The 18,202-nt window shown below is 35.1% G+C and overlaps 2 protein-coding genes across 6 annotated transcripts in view; both read right to left on the bottom strand.

Annotated features, from left to right (window-relative positions):
- Nucleotides 1-4,453, bottom strand: part of kansl1a (KAT8 regulatory NSL complex subunit 1a) — a 28,364-nt gene extending 23,911 nt beyond the window's left edge. For 2 of the 4 annotated variants that reach the window (XM_068736749.1, XM_068736752.1), the window contains exons 1-2: nucleotides 4,411-4,453; nucleotides 3,367-3,444 (exon numbers count right to left, since the gene is read on the bottom strand). The gene's annotated coding sequence lies outside the window, so the exon portion shown is untranslated. Of the gene's footprint in view, nucleotides 1-803; nucleotides 1,341-3,366; nucleotides 3,631-4,410 lie in introns of those variants that run through there. The other 2 variants (XM_068736751.1, XM_068736750.1) reach the window with 2 other exon arrangements.
- Nucleotides 4,454-16,180: 11,727 nt separating this feature from the next.
- Nucleotides 16,181-18,202, bottom strand: part of LOC137891944 (corticotropin-releasing factor receptor 1-like) — a 51,884-nt gene continuing 49,862 nt past the window's right edge. For both annotated transcript variants that reach the window (XM_068736814.1, XM_068736813.1), the window contains exon 14: nucleotides 16,181-16,355. In XM_068736814.1, coding sequence (XP_068592915.1) covers nucleotides 16,215-16,355 — 141 coding nt within the window. In that variant the 3' untranslated portion in view covers nucleotides 16,181-16,214. The remainder of the gene's footprint in view (nucleotides 16,356-18,202) is intronic.

Here is an 18,202-nt window from a genome sequence, read left to right as displayed (position 1 = left end):
CCGTCTCTCTTATATATGCATACGAGGTGTGATATTTCGTAATCTATAATGCTCACTAGATTCCGCTGAAAACCACAGATCGGACCAGTCAGTGTGTGTGTTTTGTATCGCGTCGTGCCAGTAATGATAATATATAAAAATAAAAAAACACTATCGACTCCCCACATTAACCAAACCTCCCCAGTAATGGAAAAGATAGATATCTTCTCTAAACCGTGTCACTTTACACACTGCGTGTAGATTAATGCGCGTCGCTGCTGGCTAACGTTAGTTAGCTCGAGGAGGTAAAAAGCTGCTGATGCAAGAAACACAACCTGCTCGTGAAGCTAGCGCGTGCGGATAACCCATAAGACCAACTGCAGTGAAACGTTTCCAACGGTCATCACATTATGGGTCTATTTGCTCTTTTTTTCGTTCAATTTTACGCCAAAAAATAGTGTTTTTTTGTCACTGACTACGTAACATACGCTCAACATCAGTGACAGTTTAAGCCCCCTAAAACGACCGAAGTAATATGTATTAAACGTATACAAAGGGTTTACATCCGGGTACTGTACCGTCCATAATAACCAGAGAAACACCTCACAACTTATCTTTGATTATTGCAGAGCGTGAGACATGGTGTGCATTGTGATTAGACTACGGGAATAAAGACAGACAGGCCTGTTGTTGCATACGGCGTGCTTTGATACGTTAGGTAATGATATAGAGGCTTTAATATACATACATGTGTGAAGTTTAGGGAGTAGACCCTTGTCTGTCTGTAGCTATAGCTCGCTAACAAAGAAAAAGGAGGAACCTACCACGTGACGAGGTTGCACACTATCCGAGGGAATTTCGGTAACAATCCCTCTGCAGTTTTAGTGGAGAAAAAAAAAAAAAAAAAGACCCGATTGAGGATTTATATCGATCACTCTGCCATTTAATAATATCTTCCCCACACAAAAAAAAAAAAAAAAAAAAAAAAAAAAGAGGCCAGATGTCCAAAAAAAAAGGCCCAGTTTGACGAGAGCCGCTCGGAAGTATCGTTCCGGATTCAACGATCTACACCTTTAGCTCGACCAGCTAGCTTCAAGCTAACGAGCGAGCAGCGAGAATATATAAAACGACAAGGCCGCAAAAACACTCCTTTTCTACCGTGCGATTTACTTCAAACGTGGCCGATTTCTCGGTAATCCTTTACCGGGGAAAAAACGCGATTATCCGTAAAGCGAAGAGGGTAAAATCCAGATGGTAGGTTTTTTTGTCGCGAGCCCTTTTTCTCTCGTTTTTTAGGGAGAGACGCTTAGAAAATGGCGGCTAGCTCCTCTCCCTCGGATTTGTGAGTCTGACAAACAGGAGGGCTGTGTGTAGTGTGTGTGTGTGTGTGTGTGTGTGTGTGTGTGTTGCGTGCTTGCTGGTAGGCGGGAGACATTTCTCCTACTCACCACTAGAGTAAAGGGCAGATAAGAAACGACATAAAAAAGCTCAAAAAATAAAGAAGATATGTATCACAGGAGGATGTTTTGAGTCTTTGAAACAAAACATGGCGCAGTGATATTTTAGCACTAGTGTTAAAAGATGCTTGAACTCTACATGTTACCACTACTATATATATATATATATATATATATATATATATATATATATACACACACACACACACACACACACACCAGTAAATATCGTATTATGCTTTCAGTTTAACCACATTTCTTTATATATATCCACACGACAATGTACTGGTTTTCTCTTCTAAATAACTATATTATGATTATAATAATATTATCGTTATGCTCCCTTTGAGAAAAACTAAACCGGGTCGACAGTCTGTGCCCTGTCACTTTTAACAGGAACTAGACCGCCCACCACCACAGCAACATTGCCTCCAGTGGCCACTAGAGGGAGATCTTCTGCAGCCATAGCCCAAATATAATACAGCACCATAAGGCCTGTAACAGCAGGGTGGGGGGGGGGGGGGCAACAAATAAGACTACATTTGTACAAAATAATGTTCACTAAAAACTACAGGGGTTGGAAATAAATAGCAAAGATTATTATTATTATTGAAGTTTATACATTGGCCTTTAAGATTTTGTTTTTGTTCAGTCTGTGTGAGAGGTTGTTGGTTGTGTTTAAGTGGATTAAGATGACATAACAATATAATATATTGTAGAATGCACAATAACAACACCACAATCTGCAGCCTCAGAACAATGAAAAACATGTATGATAGTCTAAAACTGTACATGCAAACATTAAAATAGTGATATTATAAAGTCATGACAGTGGTGGGGATGTTGTTATATTACACTAAGTAATTTATAGATCTCCCCCATTTTGTATACATATTGTAAAGGGATAATAAGTACTTGTGTAGGTAGGTATAAGTATTAGTACCTGTGTTTTTTAATTCAAGCAATCCTTTTTGAGAAGTTATTTTTAAAATACTGTTTTTTGCTGCTCTTCACAAAGATCATTGAATTTTGTTGTTTCTCGACTTCTTTTTCATTTTGTGACTGTTTATATTCTATGACTTTTAAATAAACACATATCTATCACTTCCTGTGCACTAGAATATTCTCAAGAAAGACTTATTAGATGTTTTCAATGTTGTGTTGCATCATTGTTTGTGACTGTTGAGTAATCCAAATTAATGCATACCACTTATTTCTTACAGATCTATCAGACTACCATAGTAGACATGCATAATAAAGAAGTAATGTGTGAATGAGAGAGAGAGTACTACAATTGACATCTGCCTATTCTGAGAATTATTTAAAATTGATATCGACATAAAAGTCTAACAAATCTCAGTATCAAAGAAGTGATGTCTTTGATAATTATTCACTAATTATTCAGATACTAGCTTGTTGCACTTATTGTATTCGTATTACTTATAGCACTAACTGTTTTTCTTGTTTCTGCACTGTACTTTGGCTCTGAGTTATGCTCTGCTTCATGCTCTTAGATGCTTGTTTGGAAAAGGAAATGTACTTATGTCTTCTGGTGACTAGTAGTTCTTTTGATTACCAATGTTGAATGCACTTATTGTAAGTCGCTTTGGATAAAAGCGTCTGCTAAATGACTGTAATGTAATGTAAGATATCCTCCATTTATCCTCGTCTTGGTATAAAAAAGAAATTTTAAAAAATCCATCCATCTTCTTGTCCTGTTCCAAGTCACCATAGCAAAAACACTTTGATGGGATGTGCAATATATCCAGTATGTTTTTCTTTCCCTCCCAGTCTGAAATACCTCCACAGTGATGCGTGTATATCCGGATTAGATGCACCTCGTTGTGCCTCCTTCCCAGGCAAAAGGTCCAAAATAGGACACTCATTTCATGTCCACAATCTCACCCCTCAGACTACTATTTAGAATTACCTTTATCTTCATTGTTGAGATCCTCCATTCAATAATCCAAGGGGCCATAATTCCAGTTACCACACATGAAAATGACACCTATAAATAACAAAAAGTGGAGACAAGCAAATATTAGTTTATTCAAACTCTTCGGATGAGTCAGATTCAGTGAACACGTTACACTATTCATTATACTTGTTTAAAGTACTGCTATCTCTTTGTTTGTGCACTATATTTTATTGTACATTTTAATATGTTTATTATTTTTTTGTACTGTGTTGATTGTTTAATCTTATGCACTATCCACCAATAATTATATATTATTATAATAAAGTCAGATTCAGTAAATAAAGAAAATTATATATAATTATAAGTATTCTATTGTACTTAAAGAATATAATTATTGTATTATAAATACAAAATATTATGTATTATAAATAAAGAATATTATATATTATTGGATTATAAATAAAGAATATTATATATTATTGGATTATAAATAAAGAATATTATATATTATCATAATATAGTGAGAGTTGCTAACTTGACTCAGGGCTTTTTTTTTTTTTTTTTTTACGTCCAGCTGGCAAGCTAACGCTAACTAGTGTGCTAATGTTAACGTTATCATTGCAAATTCATAATGAAAAAGTTTTTTACATGTTGAATAATGTTAACACTGAGTTAGTGAATACACAAGTATAGTTACGACGAGGTGTGTTTCTTTATGGACCAGAAGGCATTGCCAATGATTTTACGTGATACACTTAAACAGTACTTTCCAGATGAGAAGCTAACGTTAGCCCAATGCTAACGTTTGACGTCGCGAGCTAACGGCTAAATAACAAGCCAACTTAGCTAGCGGACTAAGCTAACGCTAGCTTTAGCTTGTTTCATACTGACTTCTCAATGACTGACGTTTCTTTTCTTTTTTTTGGCAGAAAAAGTGTCCCAAAAAACCCCCCAACCCGCTCAAATCGAACAGCCGATAGTTTTTAAGCACAACGAGTCGTTTCTCCGACAAGCGTTCGTTAATTGTAGAGAAAAATAAGACAAAATCTTACTTACCTGCTTGTGTTACTAACCGTTTACGACGTGATAACAACCGTCCTACTCTGTGCTCCCATTGGGCGACGCTTCTAATCGAGGCTTCCTATTGGCTCCCCCCGGCTGTCCGTCATAGCAAATGCCCGTACAGCGGAAATGTGGGACGAAAGTTCCAAAAATATAGTTTTTTGATTAGAATACGACTTCACAACCTCCATGTTATTAATAAAATGGCTGCTTTTAATGCACCAATACATGAGTGTTGTTTACACCGCATTGCATGCTAGCTACTCAGTCCAGAGTGGTGTGTTTTTCACTCAATGTAACTACAATATCTCATATTTTTACTGCTTTGTCTTTGGGACTTTACCATCAAAATGAACCTCTCTATTTCTCAACACGCTGTAAACAACAAGCAGATGACGCAGATTGCTGCAAATGAGTTGGTTCAATATGTTTCATTTGATTTTTGATTTCTTGTATCAGATGCTAAACAGGCTGTGCAGTTCTTGGTGGTGGTGGTTGTGGTGGTGGGACGAGATTAGTGAGGTCCTGGTTCCTCAATCCTCCACCCCAAAGTAGGACAGGAGACATAAAAGAGGAGACGTGTCCTTTACAAGAGTGGAGTTGAAGCTGGAGCCGAGGAGACAGGAGACAGGAGGGACAGAGGAAGGGTGGAAATATGAAATGAGTGATGCATTGTTGGATTAGTAGTGGATTAAATATCTAGTTTTTGGCAAGTCACTAGGTAATGTTTGGTATTTCTTAAATTTGCCGTATTCCACATTCAGAAATATTACTACAGATATTAAGCTATATTGTTTATGAATAATGTATATATCTCCTAATATAACTGTAGGCCTGTTGTTCCTCTTTGTGAGAGTTAGTGTTACTTTAATTTCTTCACAGGGCTTCTGAGATATATCATCATTAAGGCCATAGATTTGTAATTAGCCTGTGATTATTTGTGAATACACTTCTATATGTTAGGTTGGAGAAAAAGTGCTGGTTGGAGAAAAAGTGCTGGTGTACACTGTTATAGTTGGTGTGTCATATTATTATACTTTGCTGATACTAATCAGACCACTGTGTCACTATATTTATTTAACAGCTGCTTTGATTTTACATATGAAAACACATTGGATATATTTAAAAGGCCCTGCATACACTCTCGGGTGTTTTCAGTTATGATGCTGATTAGATCTACAGGAGAGCCCCTGAAGTCCTGGAAAAAAATATATATATCATCTTGTTCCACAGGATAATAACTTGTATGTACAAATTATTATAGATAAAAAAATAAAAATAAAACTTCGGGACCTTGAAAGCTCCATAAATGAACACTCTAAAAGGAGCCTCTTTGCATTGTGCATATACTTTTACTTTTGATACTTTAACTGCATTTTGCTGGCAATAATTTTGTACTTTTACTTTTGAATGCAGGATTTGTACTTGTAACAGAGTATTTCTACACTGTGGTACTGCTACTTTTACCGAAGGAAAGGATCTGAGTACTTCTTCCAACATTGCTTTTTTCAATAGCACATAGAGTCAGTAAGTCTGACCTCTCTCAGTCACATCAACAGCTCAATACTGAATTAAATTGGCAGTTTAGCAACAAAGGCCTGAATAAGAAGATGTTTTTTTTTATCTATAGAGTAATGGAAAATGAAGGAGTAACACAGAAGGTTGATTTTTTGGTAATTTTTTGACACATGGTTTCACATTAAAATGTGATTTGTAGTCCCTTCATGCTTCACACATTAAACATATACACATATATTTAAATTAGAATAACATCAAACAACATATACAGTTACTTGTATATAAAACCTTATATACATATAGAAGTCACTTTGAGTAATTGTGGTGGATATATAGAAATGTAGAAAGACTTTGGTTTATACTGGGAAGATATAAAGTTCCATGTTGGTTATTTATGGTGGAGTGTAGACCTAAACAATATTCACCAAGCTTTATTTACTTCAAGATGTAGTTGTATTTAATAAGAACATTTTAACATTGTGTGTATTTGTCATATGCACAACAATCAGTGAAACAGCTGCTGGCTCCGCTCAACATTGAACTACAGATTGTATGAAAAGAAAAACACAGAAAGTAAAAGAAAATCTAAGATATAAAGAAAATAACAAACATAATATATATAAAATATAATACAATTAAATTAAATAATAAGTAACCATCAACAATACCTTCTAATTTCTAAACTAATAATATATTTTGTTTGGAAAATATTAATCTCCAATGTAGCAGCTGTCAAACAAATGTAGTGCATTTAAAAGTAAAATATTTCCCTCTGAAATGCAGTGGAGGTACTGAAGTAAAGTGCAAGTACCTCAAAATTGTACATAAGTACTTGACTGCACTGCACTGTGTGAGTTCATTAATTCTCCCTCCAACAAAATGCTCAAACACAACTACGTATGGGAAAAAGTTATTAAAGTAAAATCTAATTAGAAATTAGAATCTAAGACATAAGATAATACAGCAGCTGAAATATTACGGTACTACACGGTACGGTACTGAGTTCTACATGTGTTCAGATAAACAGGTAGTACAGGTAAACAGGTAGTACATATATACATGTACACACATATATATATATATATATATATATATATATATATATATATATATATTATATATATATATAATATATATATATATATATATATATATATATATATATATTATATATATATATATATATTAGCTCCATCTGGATGTTTATGTACTAAATCTAAAAAATAAAAAATGCCTTTCTCTCCATCATCTCTTCTCTTAATCCTCATTCTTTCTGCAAACTCTCAATATTTCGCTCATCTTCACACATGAACTTTCTCAGCATCTACAATTACTTAAAAAAAAATTGTATTAATTGCATTTGATGTTTTTGACAAGCTCCATCCTCACCACCCTCTAAATGTTTCTAAATCCTCTTCTTTATAATGGAAACCTCTTATTTAAAAGACTGAAAACACAGAGGAAACGTCTACATGTGGTTGTAGTGAAGCAGCACTAGATGGCGCTGAGACATCACACTGAACATCATCGTCGTCATCATCATCAGGCTGCACATGAGTCTGCTCTCACTTTAATAACTGTGGACTAATTCAGTTATTGGTCCAGACTACAACTCCTCTAATATATAGAGAGAATTAATTTGTTTATCATTTATCATTTATCATCCTGGTTAAATAAAGGTTTAAATAAAAAATAAAATAAAAAAAAAAGCAGAATGCAAACATTTAATATGGTTTATAACTAGTGGTGGAAGGTATGTACATTTACTCAACAAGTGTATTTAAGTAACATTTTTAGATATTTGCACTTTAATTGAGTATCTCCGTTTTATGCTATACTATTATAATATTGTACTTTTTACTACACTAGATTCATTTACTTTGCGGATTAAAATCAACAAATAAATCTTAATGAATAAAGAAAAGACTTTATTATCCTTCTGTAAGATTCACAAGATACCCAGCAATATATACAAAAATATCATTATATATTATTATAAAAATATTTAACTGAGCTCCACTTTAACAATGATGAACACATTAATGCATCAATTATTGTGATCTAGTAATATAATATATATCAATCTACATAATAAGTATACTTTTGTTTTTGGTACTTTAAGTATATTTTTGATGCTAATACCTTGTAGAATTTAAAATACAGGACTCTACCTGTAACAGAGTATTTTTACTGTGGTATCACTACTTTTACTGAAGTAAAATGTGTACTACTTCCGTTTAAAACACACAATGTATTTGCATGCAGATAAAAAGATCACCTTTTAAAGGTGATAAATGTGCAGCATCAGTCAGCAATTATAACTTTCCCTATGAAGACATACAGTATGTCTGTGTTTTATTATATTGTCATTAATGATCTGTTTGTACACCAGTCTCTGCTGATGGGTGTCAACAATTACGTTAATAAACACTTAATATATATTAAAACTAACACTTTGTTATTATAGTGCTTATTAATGATAAATAGGAGCACTTGTGATAAAATGCATCAAATATTCTTTTCAAAGACACGTTTCAATATCTACAGTGTACTTTTATATCAAAGGATATTTTCAAAGATGATTATTTACAATGAAAAAAGGACTTTCTGCTTAAATACAAGGTGTTTTTTTTGTCATTAAGTACATTTCCCTCTCAGCTCATTGGTCTTCTTCAGTGCCTGTGGAGAACAGTTGTTTTTCCTTTCTATTTATAACAGGAGAGATGATGGACGACAAGGAATCTCATCTGCATAATAATGCTTCACGAGAGCGACCTCTTCTCTGAAGATGCAGGTTTGTGTCTCCACAACAGGAAGTAGAGATGAAGAGTTTGGGGCGGTCAAAGAGGTTTTTATTCGGATTGAGCTGTTTACAGCCACTTCCTGTTTTCACCATAGTGGACTGTAACTCAGTAAATTTACACAAATCTAAAGGTACTCAATGACAACTCAGAGGGAAATATTGTACTTTTTACTGCACTACATTTATCTGACAGCTTTAGTTTCTTCAATGTTAATGTGTTAGTAATAATGTTAATAATGTTACTGTGTAAGTAATAATGTTAATTTAATGAATGCATTAGTTATAATGTTAACAATGTTAATATATTAGTAATAATGTTAACAATATTATTATATTAGTAATAATGTTAATAATGTTACTGTGTAAGTAATAATGTTAATTTAATGAATGCATTAGTTATAATGTTAACAATGTTAATATATTAGTAATAATGTTAACACTGTTAATATATTAGTTATAATGTTAACAATATATTAGTTATGTTAACAATGTTAATGTATTAGTTATAATGTTAACAATGTTAATGTATTAGTTATGTCAATTATAACTAATACAATTAATCAGCAGATTAATTCATAGTTAAATTAATCATTAGTCAATAGTTTGAAATGAGCTGCAGCTCAACCAACTACAACAGTAAAACTATTCTGTTACATTAATGCATGAGTAATAATAATCTAATAAATGAATCAGTCACAGTTTGAATACTTGAACTGCATTTAACCGATTATACTTTTACTGAAGGAACATTTGCAGGACTTGTAACAGAGTATTTTCACAGTGTGGTATGAGTACTTTTACTGAAGTAAAGGACCTGAATACTTTCTCCACTACTGTTCCCTGCTCACCAGACCACAGCCCAAAACAAAACAAAACGTGGCTCATTAGTCGACAAAAGAGATTTGTTTTTATGCAACAGTGAGTCTTTTAACAGCCAGACTCCGTCACACTGGAGGAACCACAGCTTTACTGGGTTACTCAAACACAGCTGGATTGTTTACATGTGGAGTGGTTACTTGAGTAACCACGTTATGAGAAGAGGTCCCATGCATATAAAAGCACCACAAGAGCCAGTTGGCATGACAGCTTCCTCCTGGGACCTCCTCGTCGTCAGGATGGCCTTTCATTCTAACGTACAGATCCTCCATCAGCTTTACAGTTAGCAAACTCATCTGATTATCATTTATATTCATATCAGCCTCCTCCAGATCTTTATTGAAGTCGCACGATGGCCGAGACTTTTAATGGCTGCACCGTTCGATCAGTTGGATGTGTTATGGATGTCTTGTGCTTCATTTTACACACTTAACATTTGTTTTTTTCTGAATTAAAATAAAGCTCTGTGAGTCTGAACTTTGACGTTAGTGGAACAAGTACTCTTGTCTTTTTTACAACAGCAAAAGGAGCAATACTGGAGTATAAAATACTCTGTTATAAGTAAAAGTAAATGTTACATTCGAGAAGAAAAAGCACCAAAGTATTTACAGTTAAAATTACTAAAGTTAAAGTATTTGATTCTTTTTTATAGTGTATTAAGTATATTTGGTGCTAATACATTTGTACTTTTACTCAAGTAAGATTTTGAATGAAGGACTTTTACACGGAACTGTATTTCTCTTAAAGTATGGAAAGTAAAAGTACTCATTATGCAGAATAATACACATTATATTATTGTATTATAATTAGCGATGCATTAATGTGTTCATCACTTGAATGCAGCTGGTGAAGGTGGAACTAATTACTTTACTTCTGGGTAGTTTAATCTGCAATAATTCATTATAATTTAATTGTTTATATATACTTCATATTAATAATCTGAATCTGTAAGGTAACTAAATGTATAATATAAATGCAGTAAAAAGTGCATTATTTCCCTCTGAGATGTAGTACAGTAGAAGAGTAACAAAGCACCAAATAGAAAAGTAAAAGTACCTCATAATGGTACTTTAGTGCAGTACTTGAGTAAATGTACTAGGTTACCACTGACAGTGTGAGTCTGTTAAACGGCACCATCAGGTCTCTGAGGTAAAATCAAGGTGATGGTGGACGAGTAGTTCATAAACTGTTGTGAAGGTGGAAACAGAGTACCGTTTGTGTTCTTTACTACAAAATACACCAAACAGTTGTCACACTATACTCTTAACAGTCATTGTGAAATCAGCAGCAGCTTCTGGACAAGGACATCCTGACTTCAAAGTCTAATCCGTGAAACCAGAAACCCAGATAAGGATTGTTCCGATGAGTCCGTGAGAAAAACAGGAACGGTTCCCCTAAAGTGGCTCTGCAGGCAGCGACGGACCTCGTAGGTTTCTTTAAGTGTTTGCATGGAAGTTCACATCTAATTAAGTGTTCTTATGTTGTGACCCCCCCCCCCCCCCACACACACACACACACACACACACACACACACACACACACTCTGTGCATTAAAGTGACATCACGGATTAAAAACTCCTCTCTCTTGTTCATGAGAGAAAATACTGAATGTTTGCTTCATTATTTAGGCTTCTAACATTCAGATTCCCCCTTCAGCTTTACAGTAATTACACTGAACTGATTCCATACGGTCTGACATCATTCATATTTTAATATTCGGTATCAGCATAATGGTTTATTAAGATTATTACTGACGCTTTTAAAGTGCAATATATGAAATTGGCTCATTGTGTTGCCTAAACCTAACTGTTGGTTTTGTTGTCTAAACCTAACTGTTGGTTTTGTTGTCTAAACTTAACTGTTGGTTTTGTTGCCTAAACCTTACTGTTTGTTGTGTTGCCTAAACCTAATTGTTGGATTTGTTGCCTAAACTTAACTGTTGGTTTTAACATATTGTTTCAATAAGAAAGTCGTACCGAGAGACATGTAAAAAACTGACAATTCTTGTCCCTGTACAAGAAACCAATAGATTGCATTTTGTTAATATTTCACGAAATGCTGTGAGGCTTTTGCACCTTTAAGTACAGTACTTGAGTAAATGTACTTAGTTACATTCCACCTCTATATTAGTCCTGTGTTACATGTACGATTTCACTTATCATCATCAATACCGTCACACTCAATAACTTGCATGTTTTCCCCCCCAACATCTATTTCAGTTTTCCAGCCTGACGTCAGTGATTAAAAGCAGAAGCTCCTCTCTGGTTCCCAGTCCGGAGAGTAAATGTTCACTTGTGCAGAAGGATCTTATTTAAAAGCTGAGCTCCCCTCTGAGTCGCACACACAAGGCTTAAAAGGATCACACGATACTCAAGATGTATTTCTTGTTTTCCTTCGTCTCAGGGGGCCGTGGAGACAAATGGCAGCGCCATGCTGAGCCTCTAAAGCGGGCATCCCATAATAATAACGCTGGCTGAAGGAGTATTTCTGTACGTATAAAATGAGCCCTATAAATAAACTTGACTTCACATTGTTGAATTTTTCATTCAGTCAAATGCAACACAGTTTATTATCTCTTCACATCTTTTCAAGTATGAAAATAACGATATTGAAAATAAATAATAAATAATATTTGTGAATTACATTATTAGTTTTGACCACCACATGTACCACACGACTGTGACGAGGACCGAATGCTTTCTACTGGAATGACAACATTTCCCGATCGTCCTGCTTTTCAATGCTGACTTTTCTTTTTCTTAATGAACTTGGAAACATTTATTTTACATCATAACAAGACTTTTCTTTCATTTGAGCACATATAACATTCAAAAGTTTGTAATCCGCTGCCATAAAAACCTTGACTGCGTCTATTCAGATGTGACGCTTTTATCTCGTAGAAAAGTGCTCTTTACGAATAGTTATTTAGGTTAGTGCATGGAAACAAAAAGCTGTACAAGGCTTCAACCAGACTGACGACTAAAAGAGACAATATTTTGAATAAGAAAATAATTTTGTGTTTCACAATAAAACAGCCTTCAACACGCTGTACAACGGCCACGTGTTTCTTTAGCAAAGCTCTTCTTTAAACCTCCACAATAGAAATAGAAGGTTAGTCAAGCATTGGCGTGATCTGAATATCTGAATAAATCACAGTAAAAACCTCCTCAATCAGAGAGACTCGCTCAGTATTTAGAGTTCAACTGGAAATTCAAATATAAATGGTATTTAATTTGATGTCTGGATTATACTGTTTTTTTCGCTATTAGAACAAAAACAGGAAGAAAAAGATTAATATAACAGTTGATTACAAACTTTTGAACAGATCTTCAGTGCGTTATTTTAACTCCAATCAGTCCTGAAGCAGCTTCACAGATTGCTCAGATGATCAACATTAGAGTAAGACGCATCACAGTAGATGTAAAATCCTGTCATCTTAAATCAATTTTACATTTTATCACAACTACAGCTCACACATGGTGGTGTATTAGGGCCATTGTAGGTTGAACAAATAGATAGAAATACAGCACGGGGAAGGAGGCTAATATTAAGAGAAAAAACTTGAATATTCTCTGAGATTATAGTGGTGAATTAACAAGATATTTTTTTTACAAATTAACGAAATAAAAAACTTGAAAATTCTCAGATTATAAAGCCATAGATTTGCAAGAAAAATTCTTGGAGAAATTTGTGTTGTTTTTTGTCATGGAACCAAATTGCTTCACTTTGCAATGTTGGATCAGCCTCATCACACTACAGCCGCCGCTGGTAAACAGGAAATGCCACACAGACACATTAACGATGTGCAACAAGTTCATTTTCCCGTTGCATTGTGGTTCTCGTTGCACAAAAGTTATCACCTCGTCCACATCGGTATGTTGTTTTCTTCGGAATAGACCCAAATTATAGCAACAACAGCTTCAAAGGCTCGATGCTGATGTAAGTCTGGATGCTGATCAAAGTTTAATTTGATGACGTCATCCAGTGTCGGTGTGCTGAGGTTGATCCAAGCTTGCAAAGTGGAGCGATGACAAAAAAAACAATTAGGATTTGGGACTTTAAAATCACAAAATCTTCTCTGGTAAATTGGTAATCTGGTAAAAAAAAAATTCTCCTAAATTTGTGACTTTAATCAAAGAGAATATTCTCATGAGTTTTGTAAACTCTTCTTGTAAATTTTTACCTTAATCTCAGAGTTTCTTATCTTTTGTCTCGCAAGTTTATGTCTTTATAATCTCAGGTAATATTTGTAAATTTTAGACTTAAATCTCATACGATTTCTGTTTTTATCCCCGTAAACTTGTGGTTTTATAATCTTGGAGAATATTTTAGTTACTTGTCCTTGTAAATTAGTGAGTTCTGTTGTCAGAAATGCACAACTTTAATCTCAGACAATATCCAAGTTTGTTTCTTCAAGTTGTAAATTTACAACTTTATTATAGTACATTCAGTGTTTTTTCTCTGAATATTAACCCTCTCCTGCAGCTCTGTAATCATCATTTTTTAAACTACAATGCCCCGTCCTACGCCGTCGTACACACATCACTTGAAAGGGATGAAATTATTTCAGGGCGACAAAAAGATGAGGTTCATATACAATTTGACATAAACAGCAGTTGATAAAAATGCACAGGTGCTAGGCAAACTGGTTTAGTAGGAATGTGGACTGTGAATTGCTGATCACATGGATTAATGTGATTCACAGTGTGTGGTTTGTGTTTTTTGGTTCATATTTGTGACTTTAACCCTCCCCCTGCTTATATATTTATATATATATATATATATATATTTACAATAAATCAGTAAAAGAGAGTTACTGTGTAGCTCGCTCACATGTCATGCTTCAAGTCAACAACACAGAAAGTCACCTGATGAGATACAAGACTGACCTCCATCCTGGTTTAATAAACTGTGTTTCTCTAATGGTTCCCTGTATCTTTGCTGGTGGAGAAGCAACAATAGTAAGTCTCTAAATTCTGCTGAAGAGTTTTGTTCCAAAAACAATAAACATTCATGAAAATTCATTCTTGACCTTGTTAATAGACGATCAACAAGATGATCAAGATCCACTTACTCACATTTTCCAGAGCTTTTAATCGTATCTTCATACATCGGGAAACAATAGTTCACTCTCAACGTTCCCAACAGCAGCGGTGTGTGAAGTAATCAGGTCCGTTATCTCTGTTAAAGTACTAATACAACGCTTTAAAAATACTTTGTAACAAGTACAAATCCTGTGTTTAAATGTTACTTCAGTGAAAGTGTGTAAGTATAATCAGGAAAATGTAGTAAAAGTATAATGCAACATGTCCCATGTGACTGTTACATCATTATATACTATATCAATAGATTCTGCCAGCAGGAGATAATGAGATTCGTCGTGTGTGTGCATCTCTTGGTCTGTCCGCAGCTAATCTCTCATTCTGCTGCAGTGAACTTCATAATATTTTGGGTGACCAGTATTGGCTGCATGCTCATGAACCTCTCGTAGTTGCAGTGACTAACATTTTCTCAAAACACCTTATGATTGTCTCTTTTATAATGCCGGTAGGGGGCGCTAGTGATAGCACAGCTGAGTCCATCGCCGAATCTCCAGTGAGCTGGAGCTGAGGTCCATCTAATTAAATTTTCTTTCAATTGACTTATTGGTTAATAAACTAATAGTTTCAGCTGTACTTGTATAAACTGTTGGGTAGTTAAATTCATAATAAAACATCATATTCATAAGCTCTTTGTATGTTTGTATGTAACAATCTGTAAAGTAACTAAAGCTATCTAGCAAGTAGAAAGTAGCATGAAAAGATAATTCTCAAATTTGTACTAAAGTACAGTACTTTCCACCACTGATTTTTGGAAACTGGAGAAAGGAAGGCTAACTGTCCCCCCTGCTTCCAGTCTTTATGCTAAGCTAAGCTAATTGCCTCCTGGTTCTGGCTTAATTCTTAACATCTGACAGTGGTACGGACCCATCTCATCTGACTTCAGACTTCACTACTAACCCGCTCATGTGCTGGACTTTGACTTTAATTCACAGTTGACATATATTTTTGGAACAAAACTCTTCAGGTAAAAAAATATAATTATGGAATGTGTTCAAAACCTTCTGGAAAGTTGATGAAAGTAGCATGACTGCGCCAAAGCTGGCTGAGAACAGAGGAAGATAGCACAACATCAAATTAACAAACACAGAACACTTAAAAAAACAAAAAAAAATTAAATCTTCATTTTAATAAGTTATTCGCTGCATTTGAGTCCAGTGTTCGCTGGGGGCGGAATCCAGTTCAGTGCAGTCCAGTGACACGCGTTCTCACTGGTATCAAAAAAAAAAAGTTTGCAAGCAGGAACACAACAGAGACTTCCTATGGCAGGCCAACATTAAAGAACACGGAGTGCTGTACATTCAGACCCAGATTCAGAATCCCTCAGCTCAGTGCATCTGTTGATCCACTAACCTCTCGTTTCATAAAGTCTGCAGTGTCCTTTATCTCCGTCCTCGTCCATTTTTCAATTCTGCGTAATGTCCTCCTCTGAGGTCCAGGAGACAAAGTGTCTCAGTGTACTCCAGTGATGCGGCAGAAAAAGCGATGAGGACGACCGTCTCTCATAGCGACGTGGACTGCTTGATGCTGTGAAAGCTGACCCGTGAAGGTGAGGTGGGGATGGACATGGCCTGGGTCATCCGGGCCCGGATGGAGTGCTGCTCCTGCCAGCGATGGAACCGCTTCCTTGCGGCTGACCGCACCTGTCCGCAAATAAAAACAACAACCTGTCAGCTTTTTTTCTTTTCAGTTTTGCTGAGATAGTACCACCTATAGTTCTGTATGTTTGTCAGCAGGACTACAGGAAAAACTACCGGCATGATTTCCATGAAACTTCGGTGGAAGAAAGACATTAAATGTTGGAGCGGATCAGAACCTCTCAGAGCATCCTTCTAGTTTTTAATGCGTCTGTTTTTGCTCTTATAATAAATAATATTGAGCATGTTTTGGACAGGGATGCAGTGATGGGAAGAAACAAAGTACATTAACCCTAACCCATAAGGTACTTGGACATTAGCGTTTCCATTTTAAACTACTTTATAACTTCTACTGAGATCATTTAAGATATAATGTTTAAACTGATGACACAACACGTTAGAGATGTTGACTTATTAAAGGATAACTTTGGAACCTATTTCCCCATGTTTTTGTGTCAAAGAGTTTCAGGTGCAGTATTGAAGTAGAACGCTGCAGCTGCAATTCAATCCTTCCAGTCAATTCATAACCGTCAATGTACGTTCACTTTTAAAAGTGCTTGTTGTTGCCACTGACAGGTTCATATTCTTGTTATAAGTGTCTGACAACATTATGAAAAGAACCCTACAGAGAAATAAAACTGTTTTCTTTACCTTTCGCTTGATCAGGTTTGTTTGTTATTGTTTGTTTCGCTCAAGGAGAAGTCTGGCGGTGCATCCACATGGTCGAAATCAGCTAAATATTCTAAATCTACTCTGACATCACCGTCTTTCCAAATGTCACCCACGTTTCCACCCTTTTGTTTATTTCTCTGTACCCGCTCTGTTTGTTATAGTGTCTAACGAAGTCTCGCTGAAGGAGAAGTCTCATTCAATTTCAAAATATTATGTCCCCATTAGTCACTTAGACACGAACAACACAGGAAAGTAGGGTCCAGGTTGACAAATACCCAAAATACCTTTTCAAGTAAGAATGATTATTTAAAAAAATATGAGGTACAAGATAATATTGATAATGAGATAGTCGTCAATTGTGTTACAAACTAAGTAAGAATTATGAAATTTACCGGACAAAATGACAAAAAAAAGTAAATATTTTGAGATACTGGGTCAAATTAGTGAGACAAGAAGTATATAAGACAAAATTCTCAAACGGATGTTAAACTAATTTAAGATTAACTTAATATTAAGTTAGAAATTGTACTTAAGTCAAAATGATTCAGAAAAATTGTAAGACACTAAGTAAAAATTAAAAGATAGCAATTAAGTTACAACTATCAGATTTACCTGGACAATATTATGACAAAGGTGTAAGATATTGATTCAAAATAGCAGGTATTAGCTCATCTTTTGACTTACTCTCTCCAAAGTCTGTCTTCATATCTCATAATTCAACTTTGTGTCTCAGAATTCTGACCTTTCTTTTGTTTGTTTCCTACAGAAACGGGCTTCCTTCAATATAAATCAGTCTCTTCCAATTCCAACATATTTCACATATTCTGTGAACAGACTCTAAAGCAACGACACGCTAAATCATTTTCATGATGATTAAAAAGCGTCCCTCCTCCTCTTCCTCTCACTCCCGATCCAAAATCAATCGTCCCATGTGTCCCCCTTCCTCCAGTAATCACAACACACTGTCCAGAGAAGAGCTGATCCGAACAAAACACCAAACAATGATTTTAACACACTGTTATTTTTGACGTCTCAATTCATCAGCGGGCTAACCAGCTCCGTGTTTGTCTGTAAAGACCCCGTTTAATCCACCACACACATGTGTTTCAGTGCTAAATGTTTTTCTTTCCTCTTGAATGTGACCGTGAGTTTCCTTTGTTCATCTGTCTCATTTCTTTTCT

The sequence above is a fragment of the Cebidichthys violaceus genome, unplaced genomic scaffold, assembly GCF_023349555.1.
Source record: "Cebidichthys violaceus isolate CVI_PGR_0920_01 unplaced genomic scaffold, fCebVio1.0.p SCAF_72, whole genome shotgun sequence".
In the NCBI taxonomy this organism is placed as follows: domain Eukaryota; kingdom Metazoa; phylum Chordata; class Actinopteri; order Perciformes; family Stichaeidae; genus Cebidichthys; species Cebidichthys violaceus.
Note: the sequence above shows the minus strand (reverse complement) of the source record. Positions and strands in the feature narration are given on the sequence as shown.